Source organism: Apaloderma vittatum, unplaced genomic scaffold (genome assembly GCF_000703405.1).
Source record: "Apaloderma vittatum isolate BGI_N311 unplaced genomic scaffold, ASM70340v1 scaffold5916, whole genome shotgun sequence".
In the NCBI taxonomy this organism is placed as follows: Eukaryota; Metazoa; Chordata; class Aves; order Trogoniformes; family Trogonidae; genus Apaloderma; species Apaloderma vittatum.
The window spans coordinates 3,361-22,573 of NW_009721116.1; the positions used below are offsets into that span (position 1 = coordinate 3,361).

At 37.6% G+C, this 19,213-nt stretch overlaps 1 protein-coding gene across 1 annotated transcript; it reads right to left on the bottom strand.

The window, feature by feature from the left end:
• Positions 1-2,652: 2,652 nt before the first annotated feature.
• RAB36 (RAB36, member RAS oncogene family) lies at positions 2,653-14,946 on the bottom strand. The gene is made up of 10 exons (XM_009871237.1): positions 14,878-14,946; positions 13,655-13,743; positions 11,018-11,083; positions 9,927-10,028; positions 7,406-7,470; positions 6,772-6,823; positions 5,285-5,366; positions 3,596-3,686; positions 2,966-3,085; positions 2,653-2,717 (listed from the first exon to the last, which is right to left on the bottom strand). The coding sequence occupies exons 1-10, from the start codon at positions 14,944-14,946 to the stop codon at positions 2,653-2,655; spliced, it is 801 nt and encodes a 266-aa protein (XP_009869539.1).
• Between the last annotated feature and the right edge of the window lie 4,267 nt (positions 14,947-19,213).

A 19,213-nucleotide genomic window follows, 5' to 3' on the forward strand; every position in this document is an offset into this window, starting at 1 on the left:
GATCTTAGATTGGTTGCTGAGTCACTTGGCAGCTGGGAACACAAACAGCTGCACTGAAACCTAGCACCTAGCCTAGACAACAGGATTTGATGCAGAAGAGTGAACCATCTTTTCTATTCTCATTCAAACCCAGTAAACATGGCTAAGCTACCCACTCAGCGCAGCACATGGTACAAGTGTAGTGTGTATTCGTCATCCTTGTAAAACACATTTGGGAGGTGAACAAATGCATCGTAAGGTCAAAAATATTACAGATTTGAATAAATAACTCCTTACATACCCACACTTATTCATTTTCTCCACCAAATGCTACATTTGCATCTTTGCCAAGAGAATCGGCACAGCTACCCATGTGAAGATAGTCCAATAAAAAAAAGGAGACCCTAAATCTCTATAAATCATAGTCTATGAAGCTCCTCTAACTTACATCATAAGAAAATACAAGTAATAAAAAGTCATCTTTTCTCCACTTTTTCCTATTTCTTACAAAACCCTTTGCGGGGGGAAAAATGGCAGAGAATCTAGAATACTTTAGTTTGATGCATAGATTCATTAACAAATGTATTTTCTCAGCAACTGAAATCTGAAAGGTCCTGTTCTAATGAGATTTCCAGATACTGTAGTTTCTGTCATGACTGAATTAATAACCTAAGAAAATGTAACTTGTAATTGTCCATAGGTTTTCTTCTTTCTCTACATTTAAAATAGTTACAGTATGAGGTTTAAAGCATTACAGAAGATGTTCCACTTCTTTTTTTATTTAATGCCAGCACAGCATATAATGCTGGATTTTAATCTTAGAGGTATGGAGTTTTAAGCTGCTGACAGATTTCTAGAGAAGCAGTCTTCCTGTTGTCCCACTTTGATTTTTTGTTAACTCCTTCATTTGAGTGCTTATAGCAATTTTAAAGGAACATGTATTTGTATAGTTTAGCATAAGCAAAAGATTTGCAGCATCTCACTTATCTTTAGAAAATTATCACTAAATATTCAGAACTGAATATTCAAATTCATTAAGATACTAAAAGAATCAGAGGGAAATAAAATGAACATACGTCCCTTTCACTTCTTTTGTAGTTCTGCAGTTTAAACCTAATTATCATAATCAAGCATACTGATATAATTTCACAAATACTGATCAAATATTTGCTATAGTAATTTCTGGCAATGTCATTTTTAAGCAGAAATGACTTTTAAAACAGGACTATCTTCTGGATCAGTCATCATTGCCCAAAGAGCAGAACAGCATTGTAAAGCTGCTTTACTTCAGTGAAATTCTGTGATACCCAGAGCTAATCTCTCCTCATTAAACGATGATTGTAATTTCTAAAGAACGAATTGCACAACTGGGGCAATGTTTTCTTTGATCTAGCCAGCACACCAAGTCACAGCAACATGTTCAGAGAGCAGGTTCTACCATAAGCATTCGGTAATGACATCATCATACAGCAAGTACCTGAGGGCTTAACGAGCATGAATCTACTTTGGAAAACTCCACCTTTTCCCATCCCACTAAACCTCCTCACACAAAAATGTGAATTTATTAAGCCATGGAGCAAATTGCTCCTAGCCTCTAGTGATCAAGCTGTCCAGCAAAAGCAGCTAGAGTGACGAAAAGTTTAGCAGCCATATCAAATCTAACTACACCAGCTCAGAGTTCCTACCACTGACAGCGATGAACAAGTTCATCAAGACTGTATATGGTTCCAGAATCATGTTACATTACTACAAGCAAACAAACCAACCAGTTAGAATAAAAAGTTGTTAGTCCTAGCAACAAAGAGGAACTGCAGCGTAGACAACATTCACGAAGATCAACCTCGAGAAGGAGTCTGCATTCTCTTCAGAAGATAGAAAAATCAGATTTCATGTATTCCATGTCATGCGCCCATGTGAACCATTCTTTCAATTTCAAGAGAGTGGAAAAGATTAGCATTCTTATCTGGTAATATTTTCAAAATATTAGACAACTGGGACAAAACCAGGAAGTTCCTACCTGGACTTCCCCTAGGCTTGGAAATATTTAAATATTGGGCTCTGATTTTCAAATGGAAAAAGAAACATAATATAGATTTTTTTTCTGGACAGAGAAACAACAGCGGAAACTATGCAGTCTGCATTTGTGTACTTCCATACCTGTTATTTAAAAAGTTTTCTTTTGGATCAATTTAAAAATATTTGGAATGCATAAAAGCAAGTCAGTTATTTCATACTATGATCTTTAAAGCAAAAACATATGGATATGGCCCTTCATTCTGAACTGTCATTTGTTTTGTGCTCCCATGAGAACACAGCTTCACTATTTAAGACTTCTAGAGAATTATAAAAAAAACAGACTAAAATTAAACAACTTTTGACTACAAGTGTTTTACAAGTGTTTCTGAGCACATGGCACTAGCAATGTCTTCTTGCATTAAGACAAAGATGTTATGTTTCCACTACAAAGAGAAAGGTTTATATAACAATTGTACCACCAATTGTACAAGTGATTCTGCAGCAGCAAGAGAAATCTCAGACAAAAAGTTCGGAAAAGTTTTTCCTCCCTCATTTCAAAAAAAACCCCTTTCTATTTCTGGCTTGAGAGCTTTCATTGTTGCAGGTACTCTATGCTAGACTACAGAGAAGCACTGCATTTGCAGAAACAGTTGACAGTTAGCAGCAACTCAGACTGACTTGAGTGTTGCCTTCTGGGATTTCCATCATGTTCTTTTCCAGTTCTGTATAAATCAAAAAAAAAAAAAATCAATTAAAATCTTATAAAATCAATCCACAAAAAATTATATCATTTAGTAGAAAGGGTACCATAAGCTGAATGCAACCCCAGCCATTCCTATATGGTAGAACTCAGGTAGACAATGATATGAATTTACTAGCAGGTGTTTGAAACAGTCTAACAATTGTAAAACCTCCCCAATCCTTCCGACTCTAAACAAGGAAAATACACACAAGAAGCAAAACAACGTACTGATGAGATTCCCTGCCCCAATCTGGGCCATGTGTCCAGCAGTTTTCTCCATCTCCTTTATCATGGACTGTTCAAAGGCCAAGGCAGCAACTCGGGAAAAGAACTCTTTGACATTTTCCCCTAGGACACAAGACAGAAATTGCGGTTTTACAACTGCACATCAACACATGAACAAGCATAACAAGTACATCTGAGAACATATCACTGCCCAGTACTGGGACAGAACAGGCCTCTCCTGTCCTCCATTCTGATCACCACAGAGAGGCTTCCTCTTCTTACTCTGGAATACTGTATCCTCAACGGTACCTTTATTTTTAGTGAGTAACAGAGAACTCAGTTTGTGGCATAATCTCTTCTGATTGCTAATGTTGAGTAGCAGTGCACATGTGCATTTATGTTACTGCCTACGAATTAAACATACTCAGACATTGCACAGCAGCTCAAGTACTCCGTTCTGTAAACATGACAGTGCAAAACACACATACAAACGCCCCATAAAATCAAACCCAAGCTTTCCAATAGCAACAAAATGCAAAACCAACCAAAACACCTGTATAGGAGTGGGGGACAAGGAACTTTAAATTCCTCCCACCTTAACATAAGCCTTTTACACCTGTTGCAGTAACTTACCCGTTTTGGCTGAAACCGACCAGTATTCTGCCTGTACCTCATTGGCAAAGCGGATGGCATCTAGCTCTGTCCTTTCACACACAGCATCTGACTGAGCAAATAATGTGGAATAATTTTAATATAAGATGTGTGTCTGGGCTGGTGCTAACACTGAGGTATTGCTAGTACCTATAATGCGAAGCTTTCAGTGGCTTTTCTGGCCCTGCCTTACAACTTGTGCAACCAGAGATGACTGCAAGAACATTCGAGTAAAAAGCACTGCTTTTAAAGTGGAAGTCCCAATTCACCTGCCACAACATTGAAATAAAGCAATATTTAACAAGTGTGATCACTGTATCTAACAATATGGTGTACTAGGGAGCTGTAAAGACAACAGTCCAGTTTCTGGACTTGAAACTACCACCCCAACACTCTCAGCAGAAAAGCTGCAAGTCCAACTAACCACAATGATTCTTTAATCTCTCTTGTCTCTGTCTCAGATCCTTTTTTTTTCTCCACTCTACTTTTACTATGTTGAAACATAACTGCCTTCCCCCCTTTTTATTTTTGCTCTTTTTATCTCTTCTTAGGACTAAATTTCTTGCCCATTCACTGGTTTTTTTGCTTTCCTGCACTTAATTTTCAGGTCTCTTTCCCCTCTCATCTGTTCTCTACAATCAACCATATCAGTATGTTGATATTTGCTTTTAATTTCTAGCCATTTGTGATGGATGGTATCAGTTGTCTTTGTACAGTTTCTGTGCATTGTCTTACCATGGGGAATCCCTGCACAACCAAGAATTCTAAAAAGAATAGAGAAAGGATGATGTGACATAAAGGTGAGGAATCGAGTGAATCCAGTTAGGAAGACACTGGCTTCATACTGAAGTAATACCTAAAATTCACAACCCTTTACTTTGCTCTTGTCTCTCAGTTGCAAGTGCTATCATTACAAAAACAGAAACTAACTTACAGTAAGGAATTCTAGGTTAGACAAAACTTCAGATCTGTGTCCACAGAGGTCTGGTACATTTAGCTTTTACTGCAACTGAGAAAAAGCAGCATAAACAATACAAAGTACCAGAAAACCTGTCAGACATGCAGTTTTCTAGGACTTACATTGAGTGAAGGATAAGAAACAAACTGCATAAGTGATACTGTGGCAGCTCAGGGAGGGTGGGAAATAAGGAATAATTAAGGAATTAAACAGCAGAAGGAGCAAGTTTGCTTTGAAATCTTAAGTATTGATAGCTAAAGACAAACACAAAGCTCAGAATAGTATAGGGTGAGAGCATTTTATCCTGTTTCGAAAATCATGTCACATTCAATTAAGTAAGAATTCTTCCCTGTTCCTGAAGAAGGAACACACTGTTCCTAAAACAAAACAAACCTCAAACCCTTTAAAGATTATTAGGTACTCCATTCTTTTCTGCACCCAACTTTTCTCTGCCTTTTCAGTTGTTTGAGTGTGCTTGCAAATCATGCAAGAAATGGAAATGGGAATATTTCAATAACTACACATTTTTTCAGAAGTGTCTTCTTAAATTGATTCCAAGTATGTTGTTCTATTTACCTGTGATTATCTTTCTTTCTGTTTAGGTTTCTTCCCTTGAGGTCTTTATCTCAACAATATGGTGTACAACTCATAAAGGAAATCACTTGAGGAACTAGGGGTAATCTGATTTCCTTATCTACATTCAAGTTACTTACCACCAAATCTTTTTTTGTTCCAACCAGAAAGATGATGCTGGAATTCGGCTCATTCTCCTTCAGTGTATCTTCTAGCCATTGTCTGAAATACAAAAGAGAAATGTGAGGATCAGTCAGAGGAATATAGGAGAAAGTGACAGAAAACAGGGTCACAAGAAAAGTGAGATGAACTTATATGAGAGCGTTAAAAGCCTTTTTCTTCTAGACAGAAAGAGACCAGGAACTACTCCAACTCCTTTGAATACATGCCTCCCATTACTGAGAAGTTCAAACATGGCCACTGTAAAGTGCAAATTCAACAATGATTTTAGCACCCCAAGTCCTCTGTATAAGGAAGGTAGCAAAGTTGTGATCAAGATAAGGAAGAAAACAAGAAGCAGAGGAAAAGATATGAACAACATAGCAGATTAGATACAAACAGGAATAAAGAAGATTGAAATAATATATTCAGCCTTCTAAAACAGCTCCCTATGAAGGCTGCATGATTCTTGTCTCAAAAGCTTTTATATTTTTTGTTACTCTGGCAATCAAATTCCTCTTGAGTCATCCAACACAAGTCAAAGAGGGAAGAGAGTGTGTGTGTGTGTGTGTGTGTGTGTGTGTGAAATCAGATTCATAGGCTTCAATTATTTTCAGCCCAGCAGAGACACTAATATATATATTATTTTACAAAGTCCTGTGTAAATGAGCTAAGTACCACAGCAGTAGTCTAACGAAATACTCTAATACACAGTCAGATAAGACAGATTACAGGTTATAAAGAAACATGTACCTGCATTACAGTCACAACAGTATGTTAGAAACATATATATGCTCTGAGGTGGTGACAACAATGTGGATCATAGATCCATGTAGGATTTTTCAGTCTGCACCAAAAGTAGAACAAGTGTACTCATAACAATTAGCACACTGTTATAACTAAACCATTACAAGTATCTAGACCAGGAAGTTTCGCTATATCTACGTGAAGTTTTTAATTTTTCTCCTCTCTTTTTGACAGCCTATCTCCCAACAGAATCACTACAGAAACTAAATAACGAAAATAATTTTGGGCTACCAGTGCACCTAGAAAGTGAGAAGCTCTTGAGACATTATGCGTGAGATGCATCTCATCAATTTCACCATTTACATCAGATGTCAATTTGCTATTCTGTTTATAGCAAACAGAGATTAAAACAAATATGCTTTTGGGGTGAACATCTCTTTCCACATGTCTAGTTTTGGAAGGATCGAGCTCTTACTGAAGTTCCTTTTTCTCTCCACCTACTATAAGGGAAGTCAAGGGTAAGTAGTTCAAATCTGCGCTCTGAATTTTCTTCAGAAAAATCCCACCCTACATAATCCAAACAAGTGGCTGTCATTCTTCGTTTCATAGCTCAACAGAAAACACACTCACGATCCAGCAAGTTCTCAGCAATTACAGGTTATCCAGACAATTAAACCTGCTATAAAAGCTTTAAAAGCTAAGCCAAAATACAAAAACTTACTTGGTGTGATCCAAAGTCTGGATATCAGCCAGATCAAACACTGTTATTATAACTGTAATAAAAGACAAGAACAGAAAAAAAAGTAATTATGTTAGAAAGTGTATCAGAAGTCTCTCCAACTCATCTTATTAAACACAGAATGTTTACACTTGAAGTGCAAGAGCAGATTCAAGACAGAGGAGATGGAAGACTATCCATTTGCTCATTCCTCTTCTTTCTCCAGAACCCAGTAAAACTGAAGCCCTCAGTGTTCAACCTTATTTAGTTTTTAGTCTAGTCTAGAGTCTACAATGATATTACTTTTTATTTTGAGACCACTTTAACTCCTGCAGAAATTGTCTCTCACCAAAGGGAATGCCAGAGGTATCCACTTCTAGCTTCAGCAATAATCTTACACAAACCCAAATTCTCTTCCCCCTAGAAATGTGTCAGTTTTTTATCATTGCATTGTCAGAACATTCAGAGCTTGCATGTGTGACAACATGTCAATTCATGAGCTTTCTAGTCCCTTCTTCTCTCCAATAATGGGACAATTCATTTCACCACACTATGTCTTCAGGTGTACATACATATATGTTTCCATATAAAGTACAATCTCCTGTCACAGCCTGGATCAAATTAATATTGTTCTCACCCTCTGCTCCTCGGTAGTAAGCAGATGCAATACACTTGAACTTTTCCTGACCTGCTGTGTCCCATCTGTGCAGTAGGGAAAAAAATAAATTACAGGTTAATGAAACCCGGGGAAACCTGAGTAAACATGCTAATGAAGCAGCAGACTGGTACGAGTTGGAGAAGAATGTGATACCAGAGAAGTGTTACCATCTGGAACATGTTATTCATTAACTACTGATAGAAATACAGTAAAGCTCTATTATTTAATGAAGACATTTCAGCTCTTTTTTTTTTTCTTTTAATTTTTTAATGCCGACCATTTTGCAGATATAATTTAAATATTTGTATTCTCCATGGTAATATCCTTTCCTTAAAACATTTTTTTCCTCATCTATGCCATTTGTATGTATTTCTAGGACAATCTAATTTTGAAATTTTTTCTGTGCTCACAGCCCAGAAAGCCAATCATATCCTGGCCTGTATCAAAAGAAGCATGGCCAGCAGGTTGAAGGAGGTGATTCTCCCACCCCACTCCACTCTTTTGAGATCTCACCTGCAGTACTGCATCCAGTTCTGGGGCCCCCAGTGTAAGAAACACATGAACCTGTTCCAGAGGAGGCCACGAAGATGATGAGGGGGCTGGAGCACCTCCTCTACAAGGACAGGCTGAGAGACTTGGAGTTATTCAGCCCAGAGAAGAGAAGGCTCCAGGGAGACCTCCTCTGCTCAAGCAGGTCCATGTCTTTCTTACACTGGGGACATCCCTGTACTTAAAGGGGGCTTTAGAAAAGATTGGAAGAAGTGTAGCGATAGAACAAGGGGCAAAGGTTTTGAACTGGAGGGGTAGATTTACATTCGATATTACAAAGAAAATCTTTACTGTGAGGGTGGCAAGACACTGGAACAGATTGCCCAGAGAGGCTGTGGATGTCCCCCTCCCTGGAAGTGTTTCAGGCCAGATTGGATGGGGCTTTGAGCAACCTGGTCTAGTGGAAATTGACCCTGCCCACGGCACAGGGGTTGAAACTAGATGATCTTTGAGGTTCCTTCCAACTCTAACCATCCCATGGCATCTGTCCATATACTACAAATTAGCTCAGTCCACCAGGTACTAATGACACCATTAAAGAAAATCAAGAAAGTGTTTCTTATTAATGAATGTGATATGCAGTCCTCTCAACTAGGGCCAGCACTAGACACTTGGATTTTCATTATAGCCTAATACGGCCAGACACGGCTACTTACAAATTTGTCTTGTATGGAAGTCTCTCAGCAAGAGGGGGCACTAGTGCTTATCATATGGAAACGTGCTACCCAGCCACTGAAGATTCTGCAGATAGTGCAATCTGACATTTAATAGCTCACAAACCTTTTTGCTTCAGCTGGCAAAATATTGATGCACCAGTCTAGATTTTTAGAGGGACTCAAGTTCCAAAAGGATAAAGTCTAGCAGAATTTTCAAAAACACAATGGCACCGAGATTAGTGGGAATTTGATTTCTAAGTATTATTCAATAAATCCCACCAGTCTTCTGTTTAGATCAATGATATATCAGAAAAAATACATTCCTAAGTGGAAAGGTTTTTAAGATTCATGCAATAAAATACTTCACTGAATCACAGAATGTTAGGGGTTGGAAGGGACCTCGAAAGATATTTCATGCAAAGCATCTTCTGTTCTAGGTCACACTATAGCACAGATGATTCAATAATACTCTCTATAGAACAACACTGCCAGGCACTGGAAACACCAAAGAACATCCTTCAGCAGAACCAGGTGAGAGAAGGCCAAGATTTCCACTAGTCTGATAAACAAAGCTGAAAATCAGAGATTTTAGGTTTACACTCCAGTCACTCTATGATTTGGGGAAAACCAATTAGTGCCTACTTAAGAGATGCTGAAATGCCTGGACACCTTCATTTCAAAATTCCCAGTAAAGCCAAGTCCAGTGCTTGTGCCTGCTACACTCAAATGACAGAATGGTGTAACAGTAGAACTGGACAAAGTCTGTGGCAAAAGCTTCCACTTCTCTTTCAAGAAACTTGAGTAAAAAAGGCAGAACTCCACTGAAATGGCACAAGATATCCGAGATGAATTTTCATTGATGTTTTTTAAAGATGAGAAATCCAAGAGTAAAATTTTTTCTAAAACTGCACATCCACGTACAGAACCTGTTTTTCAGATCATGTTGCTCTTACATGAGATTACATGATTTTTCAGATCATGTGTGCAATCTTGCTATTTAAAAATAAATAAATCTTTATTCCACTAGAGCCTGCAGCAATTGAAACAATTCAGCAATACCGTGAGAGCAATTAGACATTGGAATAGTTTCCTAAGGGAAGTGGTGGATTCTTCAGACAGTTTTAAGGCTCAGCCTGACAGGGTGCTGGGCCATCTCATTTAAACTGTATTTCTTTACCTTAAAGGGTTGGACTAGATGATCCTTGAGGTCCCTTCCAACCCGTTATTCTATGATTCTATGAATCTTTGCTGAGATTGTACTCTGCACAATGCTTAACCATGCTGTTTCAACTTACATCTGGAGATTATATGGGATGCCAATTATTTCAAAACGTTCAATTTCAAAATCCACTCCAATGGTTGCCTTGTAGTCCCGGTCAAAACTGTCTTTACAAAATCTGCAATAAAAAAAATAAATTACTAGTAACTCCCAGATACAAATAACTGCAAAACTAACACAATCTACTGTAAATTATGGAGAAAAGAATTAACTAACAGTTGAGTGGCTATATAGTGCAAAAGCATGCATAAAAACATCAAGAAAGCAATTTAAAAAAAAAGAGATATTGGATAGCAAACTAGAAAATATATACATTTAGTAAGCTTTCAGGATTATATGAGAATCAGAATAAAGTATCTTTGAACTCTCAGGGAAGACAGAGTATCTTTTAGTTTTAATTACCAGGGAATATATTTTGGGTCATAAATAATAACCCAAATGACTAATCAAACAGATTAAAAATTTACCTACTTAAGAACATGGAAGAAATAACAATAAAATGCAAACATAGACAGAACTTTGTCACAGTGATCATAAGCTACAGAACTTCAGTGATTCACTGGACTTAAATACAAAAGCATAAGAGCACTTTTTAATAATCAATGAAGAATTCAAATAACTATCCTTTAAGGTATTCTTTATTTTACCTATTTCACTTAATAAGCTATCAAAAAAACTTGAGCTTCCCCTATAGTTCTGCAGTTGTAGAAACAAGCACAGGTATCCACACAAGGATAGCTTAAAAATGATTCAGTGAATAACTCTACAAGAAAGGAGAAAACATCTGTAAAGATTTTTTTTTTTGTTTGGTACCTTCAGATTTTTTATCCTTTAGACTGTTTTTCTTAAGGAAACACTGAATCATATCTGATTGAATAAAAGTAATTCAGAATATAACATATACTGGTTGAAGTGCAGGAGCACGACATCCTCTGCTGGTATATCAAAACTGACTCATTCTAAACTTTGTTTTGTCTTTTATTTAATAAGAAAACCATAGTCTAAAATAGAACCATTAAGTACTACCCCAAATGGACAGGAATAGAAATAATATAACATTTATTTGAGAAATAACAAAATCAAACCATCTACTGAGATACACTGTACCTGTTGATAAGGCTGGTCTTCCCAACATACAGGTCTCCTACCACAACCACTTTTGATATTTTCAGCCTGTTATAAATATTTGAAAACATATTTTTAGTAGCAATTCCGACATACTCTCTCTAAAAATTCTGATTTAGTTCCTTAAATTGCAAACGATGAGCACATGTACTTGTGCTCCAGTTTATCTAAATGCCACTATGTTGCAAGATTAGAGTCTTAAATTGTAAGAAAGAAAAAGGTCACGAAGAAACCCAAATCCTTCGGGAACAGAAATAGTCCATTTCATACTCTGCATATTTTTCTCTTAAGTACATTCCAGTAGGACATAAATTCTATTTTATTAAAATCCCTTTGACTACAAGTATATCAATTAGTCAGTTTCCACATAAGACCACAGAGTATCTGCATCCTTTCATTAAAATTAAACATGTTTCTCATTGACTTTAATAGTACAAATCAAGTCCTAAATGCAGAAACAAGAAATTGCTGATAATAAAATAATCAACTGCATAATTTGTTTCCGGGGAAAAAACCCCACATGGTTAGAGCCAATATATTTTCTGACTATCTGGAACAATATTAATCTGAATCTGGCTTCATGCAAATAATCCTCTTTGCTCTGGGTACTCCCACAGAATACAGCAGATGGGATTTAGGTGACTCAGCCTGTACTCCTAAAATTGAAATGCAGCATATCTTTTAGGAGATACAGGTAGATAAGTGAATATAAGTGTATTTGTTGACCTAAACTTGGATTGACATCTCCTATGCACACGCTACAAAAATGGCTTAAGAGGTTTAATGTTCTTTTGTATCAAGGAATGGCTTTTTAAACAAAGGAATTAATTTCCTATTCAATACTATTTCTGGTTATATCAGGCTTCCATGTGATGCTGATTCCAAGTTATCTACTCTAAATAGTCCAAATCTTGACTGGTAAGATGTATGACTGGTAAGTTGTATGACTAATATTTCTGAAAAAAAGAAGGCATTTTGTATGGCAGTCAACACTAACTCGGTAGCCACAGGCCCCTAAGCTGCTGACATGTCTCTTCTTGATTAACTGGCACTGGTAAAATAATGAATAACATCAATGACCCTAAAGGAAAAACAGAAAAGTGATGGTTTAAAGATGTGTCTGTGTTTCATTAAAAAACTCCGTAGATCAGACAACACACTGATGGAATATCAAGAGAGTCTTAAATACAGCCATTAGCTACTGAATTTCTCAGACTACCTTTCCAAATGACAAACTCCATTACTTGGGATAATGGAAATGGAAGATTATGGTTGTTTCTGTCAAGTTTTACAATCACTGTACAAAACACTCCACTGTCTGTTCCTCCTACCCTTGCTGCACCAAAATAATCACCTAATAATAATCATATCCAGAGAATAGTGATGGTAAAATAGTTTAATTTTATTAACAAAGCCAAAACATAAAGCTTTTTTCCTGTTACCAAAATAAATGAACTGGAGACGTGGTTTACTCTGGAAATAAAAATTGCAAATATATCTTGGTTACAGAGAGGAAAAAAAAAAACCTCAGTTCACTATATGTTTTGGTAGCAAAATTGTCCAAACACTTGCAACAAATTTACATGAAACTAAGACAGTGATTGTGCTTTTAGAAAACAAACTCACTGATGTCTCTCAGGGACACATATTTTGGGTTTAAGTTGTATTTTTTTTAGCAAGACTCCCTAGTTAAATGAATCAAAAGTTGCATTTAAAGATGGATATCATGACAAGTCTCGTGGTAAACAACAACTCTAGATTTGAAAGAATAGTGAGCTAATCATCAGTATTCATAGAAGCTCCACTTTATGAAAGAGTCTTCACACTGGAACACAGAATCATTTATGACTAAAACATACAGCTATTTATTTTAATTGACTAGTGATGATTTCTAACACTGTTTAGCTTTCTTGCCATGCTTCAGGAACTAAATTAGTCCTAGGAGCAGTTCTGAAAGAGAGAATGATGTGGGAAAAAAAAAAAAACAAACCCAAACAACTTAAAGATTATTACACTAGGGCAGAGAACAGTTAATTTGGAGTTTTCAATATATTTACCAGAATTCTTCTCCAGTTTTAAGGAAATATTTAAGAGAATCTCTCAGTATGTATAATTCTAGAAGACTAAAGTAGACTCTTATGTGTTTCAAGCAACTTAGAACCGCTATACGTTTATATCCCCCAAATGTCTTTATTAACTGCTCATTTGGAACAGCAAGGCTAGATCTGCCCTATTCCTTGTAACTGCTCCGGAATCTGGTTGCCATACCGACTTGCACGTGCAAAATTCAATGCTAATTTTAAACAGTCAATTACTCTTTTGAACTAAAAGTTAATTTAAAAGGTGCTAAACAAGAATTTGTTGCTACACAACTTTTATTTTTTCAGCACTACTTATGCTATCAGAAAAAGTGCCTTTGACACTTATGGGAAGAAGAGGCCCTTTAGTCATTTACTGTCAAACAGGTCAGAGAACTGCCATACGTCCAAGCTTACCTGCCTTGAAACATGCTAGAGTGAGGAAAATCAGGAATGTGAGAGGAAACATCTATGGAGTAAGCAGGCTATAAAGAGCTTAAAATACCTTTTTCATTGCATACTTGATTTATTACAAACATACCCAACTGTTCCAGTGCTTTGCTGACAAGCAGTCCTGACCTGTGCATGGAAATGCTCTTTGAACTGCAGACAGGCCTCAGGTGTGTACCACTGAAAACAGCAGAGAACAGCCACTGGGATAAACTGTGCGATGTGTGCTTTGCAAGAGTTCAAATCAGCAAAGAAAAAGTAGTTGAGGAGATTAACTCAAAGAGTTTTTCAAGGACATGGATGCCTCGGCATAAGAAAAGGGATAGCTTGGGTTAGAAGGCAGTAAAGCTTCCCTAGAGCTACGTTTGTAAGAACTCCTTCAGACTGTGCCATCACTTCACCACCTGAGTGTCAGCACTGAGCTCCAGCTGAACTTCCACAGTCAAACACATTTACGTATCATTCTGTACAACAGCAAGTACCGTAAACTATCCCACTAACCTCAGACACACAAGACAAACACAGACAGGAGCATGCCACCAGCAAGTTATTATTACTGTTACATCTTTCAGATCTCTTACGTGTTCGGAACACTCCTGTTATTACTAGTTTTTATTTAGGCATTAAAAATGAGGAAAACTTATTTTACTTTATATTTGCTGAAAATACCTGTGGTAATGTTTCCAAAACTAAAAGCAAATTACATGGTTGAGATCAAACACTGAAAAAAATGCTAACTCCCCTAAAAGGATCTTTAGAACAACTGAAAAAACAGAACAGTGATTCCTTGTCCTTCCCTGTCCTTAACTCTTCTATTATACTTCAAGTACCAAACTCTTTGGGGACATCAACGATCTTTTCTGTGTTTCTGCAGTGCCTACCACATTTGATCTACTGTATGACTAAGGTTCCTACACAAACAGATAATTAAAATTGCCTCGAATTCTTCATCTAAACCCTCAATATAGATCTAATTAGACTTTTTGCATATTTAATATCTGCTTTGGTTCTTATTTCCCCTTAGCATAGGAACTCTTTAAGCATATAATTATTAATGTTTAGCTGAAATAACAAGATAGATAAAGATAACACTTCTGTGGCAAGAGTATCTGTAAAGAAGATATGAGGATTATTATTCAAGATATCAGCACTGAATCAGAACATGAAGTGACATCCATTTTTGAAAGAAATCCTTAAACATTTTGTAATTTTAACAGAAGACAACCATACAGTAAAATACAATTAGCACAAGGGAAAGACAGGTCAATGTGGCAGGTGATACATACTGTGACCAGAGGAATAAGGAATGCTTACCTTGGGAAACTGGGAGATTATTCTGTCCCTACTCACTGGAGGAACCAAATGCATTAGGTTGGACTTCATGCTCCAAATTCAATTAAATTCTATTAGGTAGGAAATACATAAAGAGAAACATAGTATTTGGGAATCACCCTAATACAGGGAAAACATGATTAAAATATAAAAAATTAACAGTTCTTACAGACTCAATCTGTTTTCCTTTCAGTACAACTGGCAGTTCTTTGACTTTATTTGCATTAAAAATAGCCTGTTTCTTATGTTAAACCGATCACTTCAGTGCGTAAAGCTGTAGCAGTAAGCAGTGGCTTCTTGAAACTACAAGGCATCAACTCTAATTCTGTAGGAGGGCAGAGAATTGTTCACTTAAGTGCTTGCAGTTTAGCCCTCAAAGGATTTTGCAGTGTTTAATTTTAAAATCTTGCTCATCATTGCTTGAAATGCCTCTGCAGTAAGCACATTAATAAATGGTAGGGGATTACAGATTTCATCTGGTCAGAAGAAGAAAGGAAGAAAGATGAAGCTGCCACATTTCTTGGCACAACAGTAAACTTTCATCCAAGATCAACTCAGAAAGAATGAAATCAGTAGACTGTTTGACTTGGAAAAAGAATAATGTTCACATGAAAATCACAAGTGCATTTAGATATCCCACCTGAGACCTATCAATTTGGTTATGCAATGAAACCTCGTGGGTTGTTGGGGGAGGGGACCCTTAATACAGTAACAATTTCTTACTGGCATTCTAAAGAATGTTTCTAATAAGAAGATTCATCATGTAGCAAAGTGTAAGGAAGGACTCACCGAGCAGCAGCTGATGCAGCAGGATTCCAGCCACACAAACAGCTCAGAAGTGCTGCTGCGTGGCCATAGCAACAGGTTTGCAACAGTTCCCATCCTTCCTTCTCGTCCAGACTGGAAAGGCGGAGTTGGAGTAATTGAACTATACACAGGGCCCTAGTTTTCAGAGTTTAGTGGCCAAATTCATTTGATCACAAATTGCTCTTCAATAAAGCAAATCGTCCCCTAACCCTGTATAAGACAAGAGCTCTGTTTTTTTTCAAAGATAGTTGTATGCTTGGATACAAAGAGCAGGATTAACCTAGCAGACAAGAGCAGGGAACTGTTATAGCGCTAATGTCAAGCATATTGGCAATTATAGAGAAACTCCTGAGGGATTTTTTCCGAGTTTCAACTTGATTTCATCGCAGCTTTAGAGTCAGGATGTGCATGCCACTAATGAGACATTCTGAATTACATAAATACCTTTCTAGCCATTAGTACTCATTTTCTAACGTACCAAGCACTAAAAAGACAAGGAATAAGAAGTCACACAGCTCTTTTCTACTGCTTAAGTATTGTTAATCCAGTCATTAGTTTAGATAGTATTTAGTATGCTAGACTGTAATTCAGGATGCTAAACCATTTTGTTATTTATTTCACTAGGATTTGAATTCCCAAATTTCAGGACAAAAGAAAGCTCTCTCATTCTAATAGTCATGTTTTGATAATACTGGAACAAGCTTGGACCTCTTAACAGCCAGGAGACAAGCCTTAGCCATTCCTGCAGCAGATCCAAAATCTTAAAGGGCAAATCAATGTGGACAAGTAGTTTTAAACAAGTAAGTAAAAAATAAAAAAAACCCCTAGAGCTGTGTTTTACAACTCCATACTAGGAATAATGCCCAACAAAACTGCTAGCCCACCACTTAATGTTTTATTCTCTTTTGTGAAGAATTGCTTTTCAATCAGGTACTCATGTGATCTCAACCATATGGAAACATCCACTTCCCCCCAAAGAATACAAATTTCCAGGTGATGGGTGTCAAAGTTTAGGCCTGGACCAGTCACTAAACTGACACACACTCTCTGCAAGCACCCCACCACCCTCTCAGGAAAGGGTAACATGGGAAACAGGGAGATAGACTCTGAGGTTAGAAAAATCTTGAATCGGTTTGATGAAAAAGCAAATAAAACTAACAATGGAGATACTGAATTACTCACATATGTATATATATACATGTATATAAATATATTCAAAGATACAAAAGAACACGCTAGTACAGAATCCATGCCTTCTGGATGGCAACCAGGCCCCAAACAGAAAAGTCCCAGACTGGACTCAGCAGCAGATGGAAGTACCTGAGTCCAGAGTTCAGATGACTGCACCACAAAAACAGAACAGGGAATCTTGGAGGGGCCACGCCACTCCCACCCAGGAAGATCAGGCAATACAACAGGTCCCAACAAATGGTGTCCCACTGCATCACAAAAAGAGGAGGCAAGAATGCCAGTAGCACAGAAAGAGATAAGGAACAACCATTAGCAATCCTCCCAACACAACGGGCAGCAAAGGCCCAAGGACTTTTCTCAGGGGCCCTTATATACTGAGCAGCCTGGGAAGGAACACTGTGATTGGGCCATTTGGGTCACCTGACTCATTCTCTCCTCCCCAATAGGCACAGCTGCCCCCAGTTCCCCGCTGTAATTACATGTGCTCCAGGCAGCCCCCAAAAATTTTTATCCTGGTGCTCTCAAACCAGAACAATGGGTTATTCACTAGAGAAGGTGAAATTACAGTATTTATCTATTATCATAAGCATAGTTCTATTTATCATGCTACTTGTGACCATATAAAACTAGAGGTCTAGACACTTTCTGTGGTCTGCTCCTGCCCTTTTTGGCAAAATGGAATGCTTTTATGGCAACATTAACATCTTAAGATAATAGTTCTGGGAAAAAAAAAAACAAAAAACAAACAAACAACAACAAAATCACTTCCCATTGATAAAAGTTTCAGACAGTAATGTGCTTTCTCCATATTCTCCCAGTTCTAGTTCAACATACCCTAAACATGTAAAAATCTATCATGTACACACAGGCTGACTCACTGCTCATCTCCTAGAGCTCTTTCATAAACTAAGCTACAAAAAAATCAATTCAGCAATCTCAGTGAATCCAAAGTACAGGAAGGACCAAGGCAACCAAACAGAAACATTTCAAAATTGAGAGGCCACCTTCACTTACGTTTAATGAATTTAATCTAAATCTCTCATACAGAGAAGCCCATCCCAACTTACCAAATCAACAAATTAGCCACACTATTAGTGGAAAAAAATCAATGATTTAAGAAATACAAAGCTGCTAAAAATACCGACAATGAGCAGTACTGAAATCCAGATTTTTTTCTTCTTACGGAGCTGAAGGTGATTCAGTCACCAGGGAGGACTGGGAATATAGTGTCGCCATGGCACCACAACCCTCCTCACATCAGTGTTGCAGGAACAGTATCACCAGCAGATTCTGTGGATAGACAAAGGATTTGAGGAAGGCATTCAGAAGCTGTACATAAAATGTTGTCACGACCACTAACCAAAATCAGTATTTCAAGCTATGGTGAAACAAGACAGAACAAGTCACACCTAAAGGACAACAGCAGAGCTAACACCGAAGGACAAGAGAAGTCTCTGATCTTCTGCTGTGCCTTCTACACTGAGGAAAGTTCACATTCTTCCTACTGAAATAGGGTGAAACTCTACAAACACATAGCTAGCGAAAGTCAAATCTAATTCAGGAAAGTAACCTCTACTTTAAATAATCTGATCTAAAACGTTGCAGAAAAATGAATCCTTTCCTCTAAATACTTTCTAAAGCAGTAACTTTTCTTTTATGAAGATCAACAAACCAGAATCTATTGCTGTATTGTATTTTAATCTGGCTGATCTGAACGACTTCGGCTTTGTAAAATCCAGTTTGAGAACTTTGATTATTGTAATTGTTACTCAGACATAATGAAAAAATGTATGGACGACTTCTGTTTGCACCAAGACCTAACCTTTCATAGCACAAACAATTGAGTCTTTTTCCTGACATCAGATCACGCCTGACAACCCAGAGCACCCCTGAGCTGCGCTGCCAGCGTTGCACTGACACGTTCTCCTTGGGACCATCCTCTGAATGCGCTGTTTTGTAGGAGGAATATACTGAAAAAAGATGGCCAAGTTTTGAAGACAATTATGTGACTCTGTGTAATGATAATGCAAACCTCTGCTACACATTCTAGCTGTTTATAATGACATTCTGGAGAAGACCAGGACCAAAGCTAGTGAGCTCCCTTCAACCCTTGCGCTTCAGGACACTCACCTGCTACACCTCTGCCATTAACTCGACACCCATTTTGTTCTATCTGAATTCTTTTTTCAATTTTGTTCAACTTGAATTGCTTTTGAGAAACGGGGTGGGGGAGAGGAGAGCCTCCCTCCGAGCTTTAGCAAAGAGCCCAGGCAAAAAGGTCTCCACACTTCACCCCCACGCCGAGGTTCCCCGGCTCCTC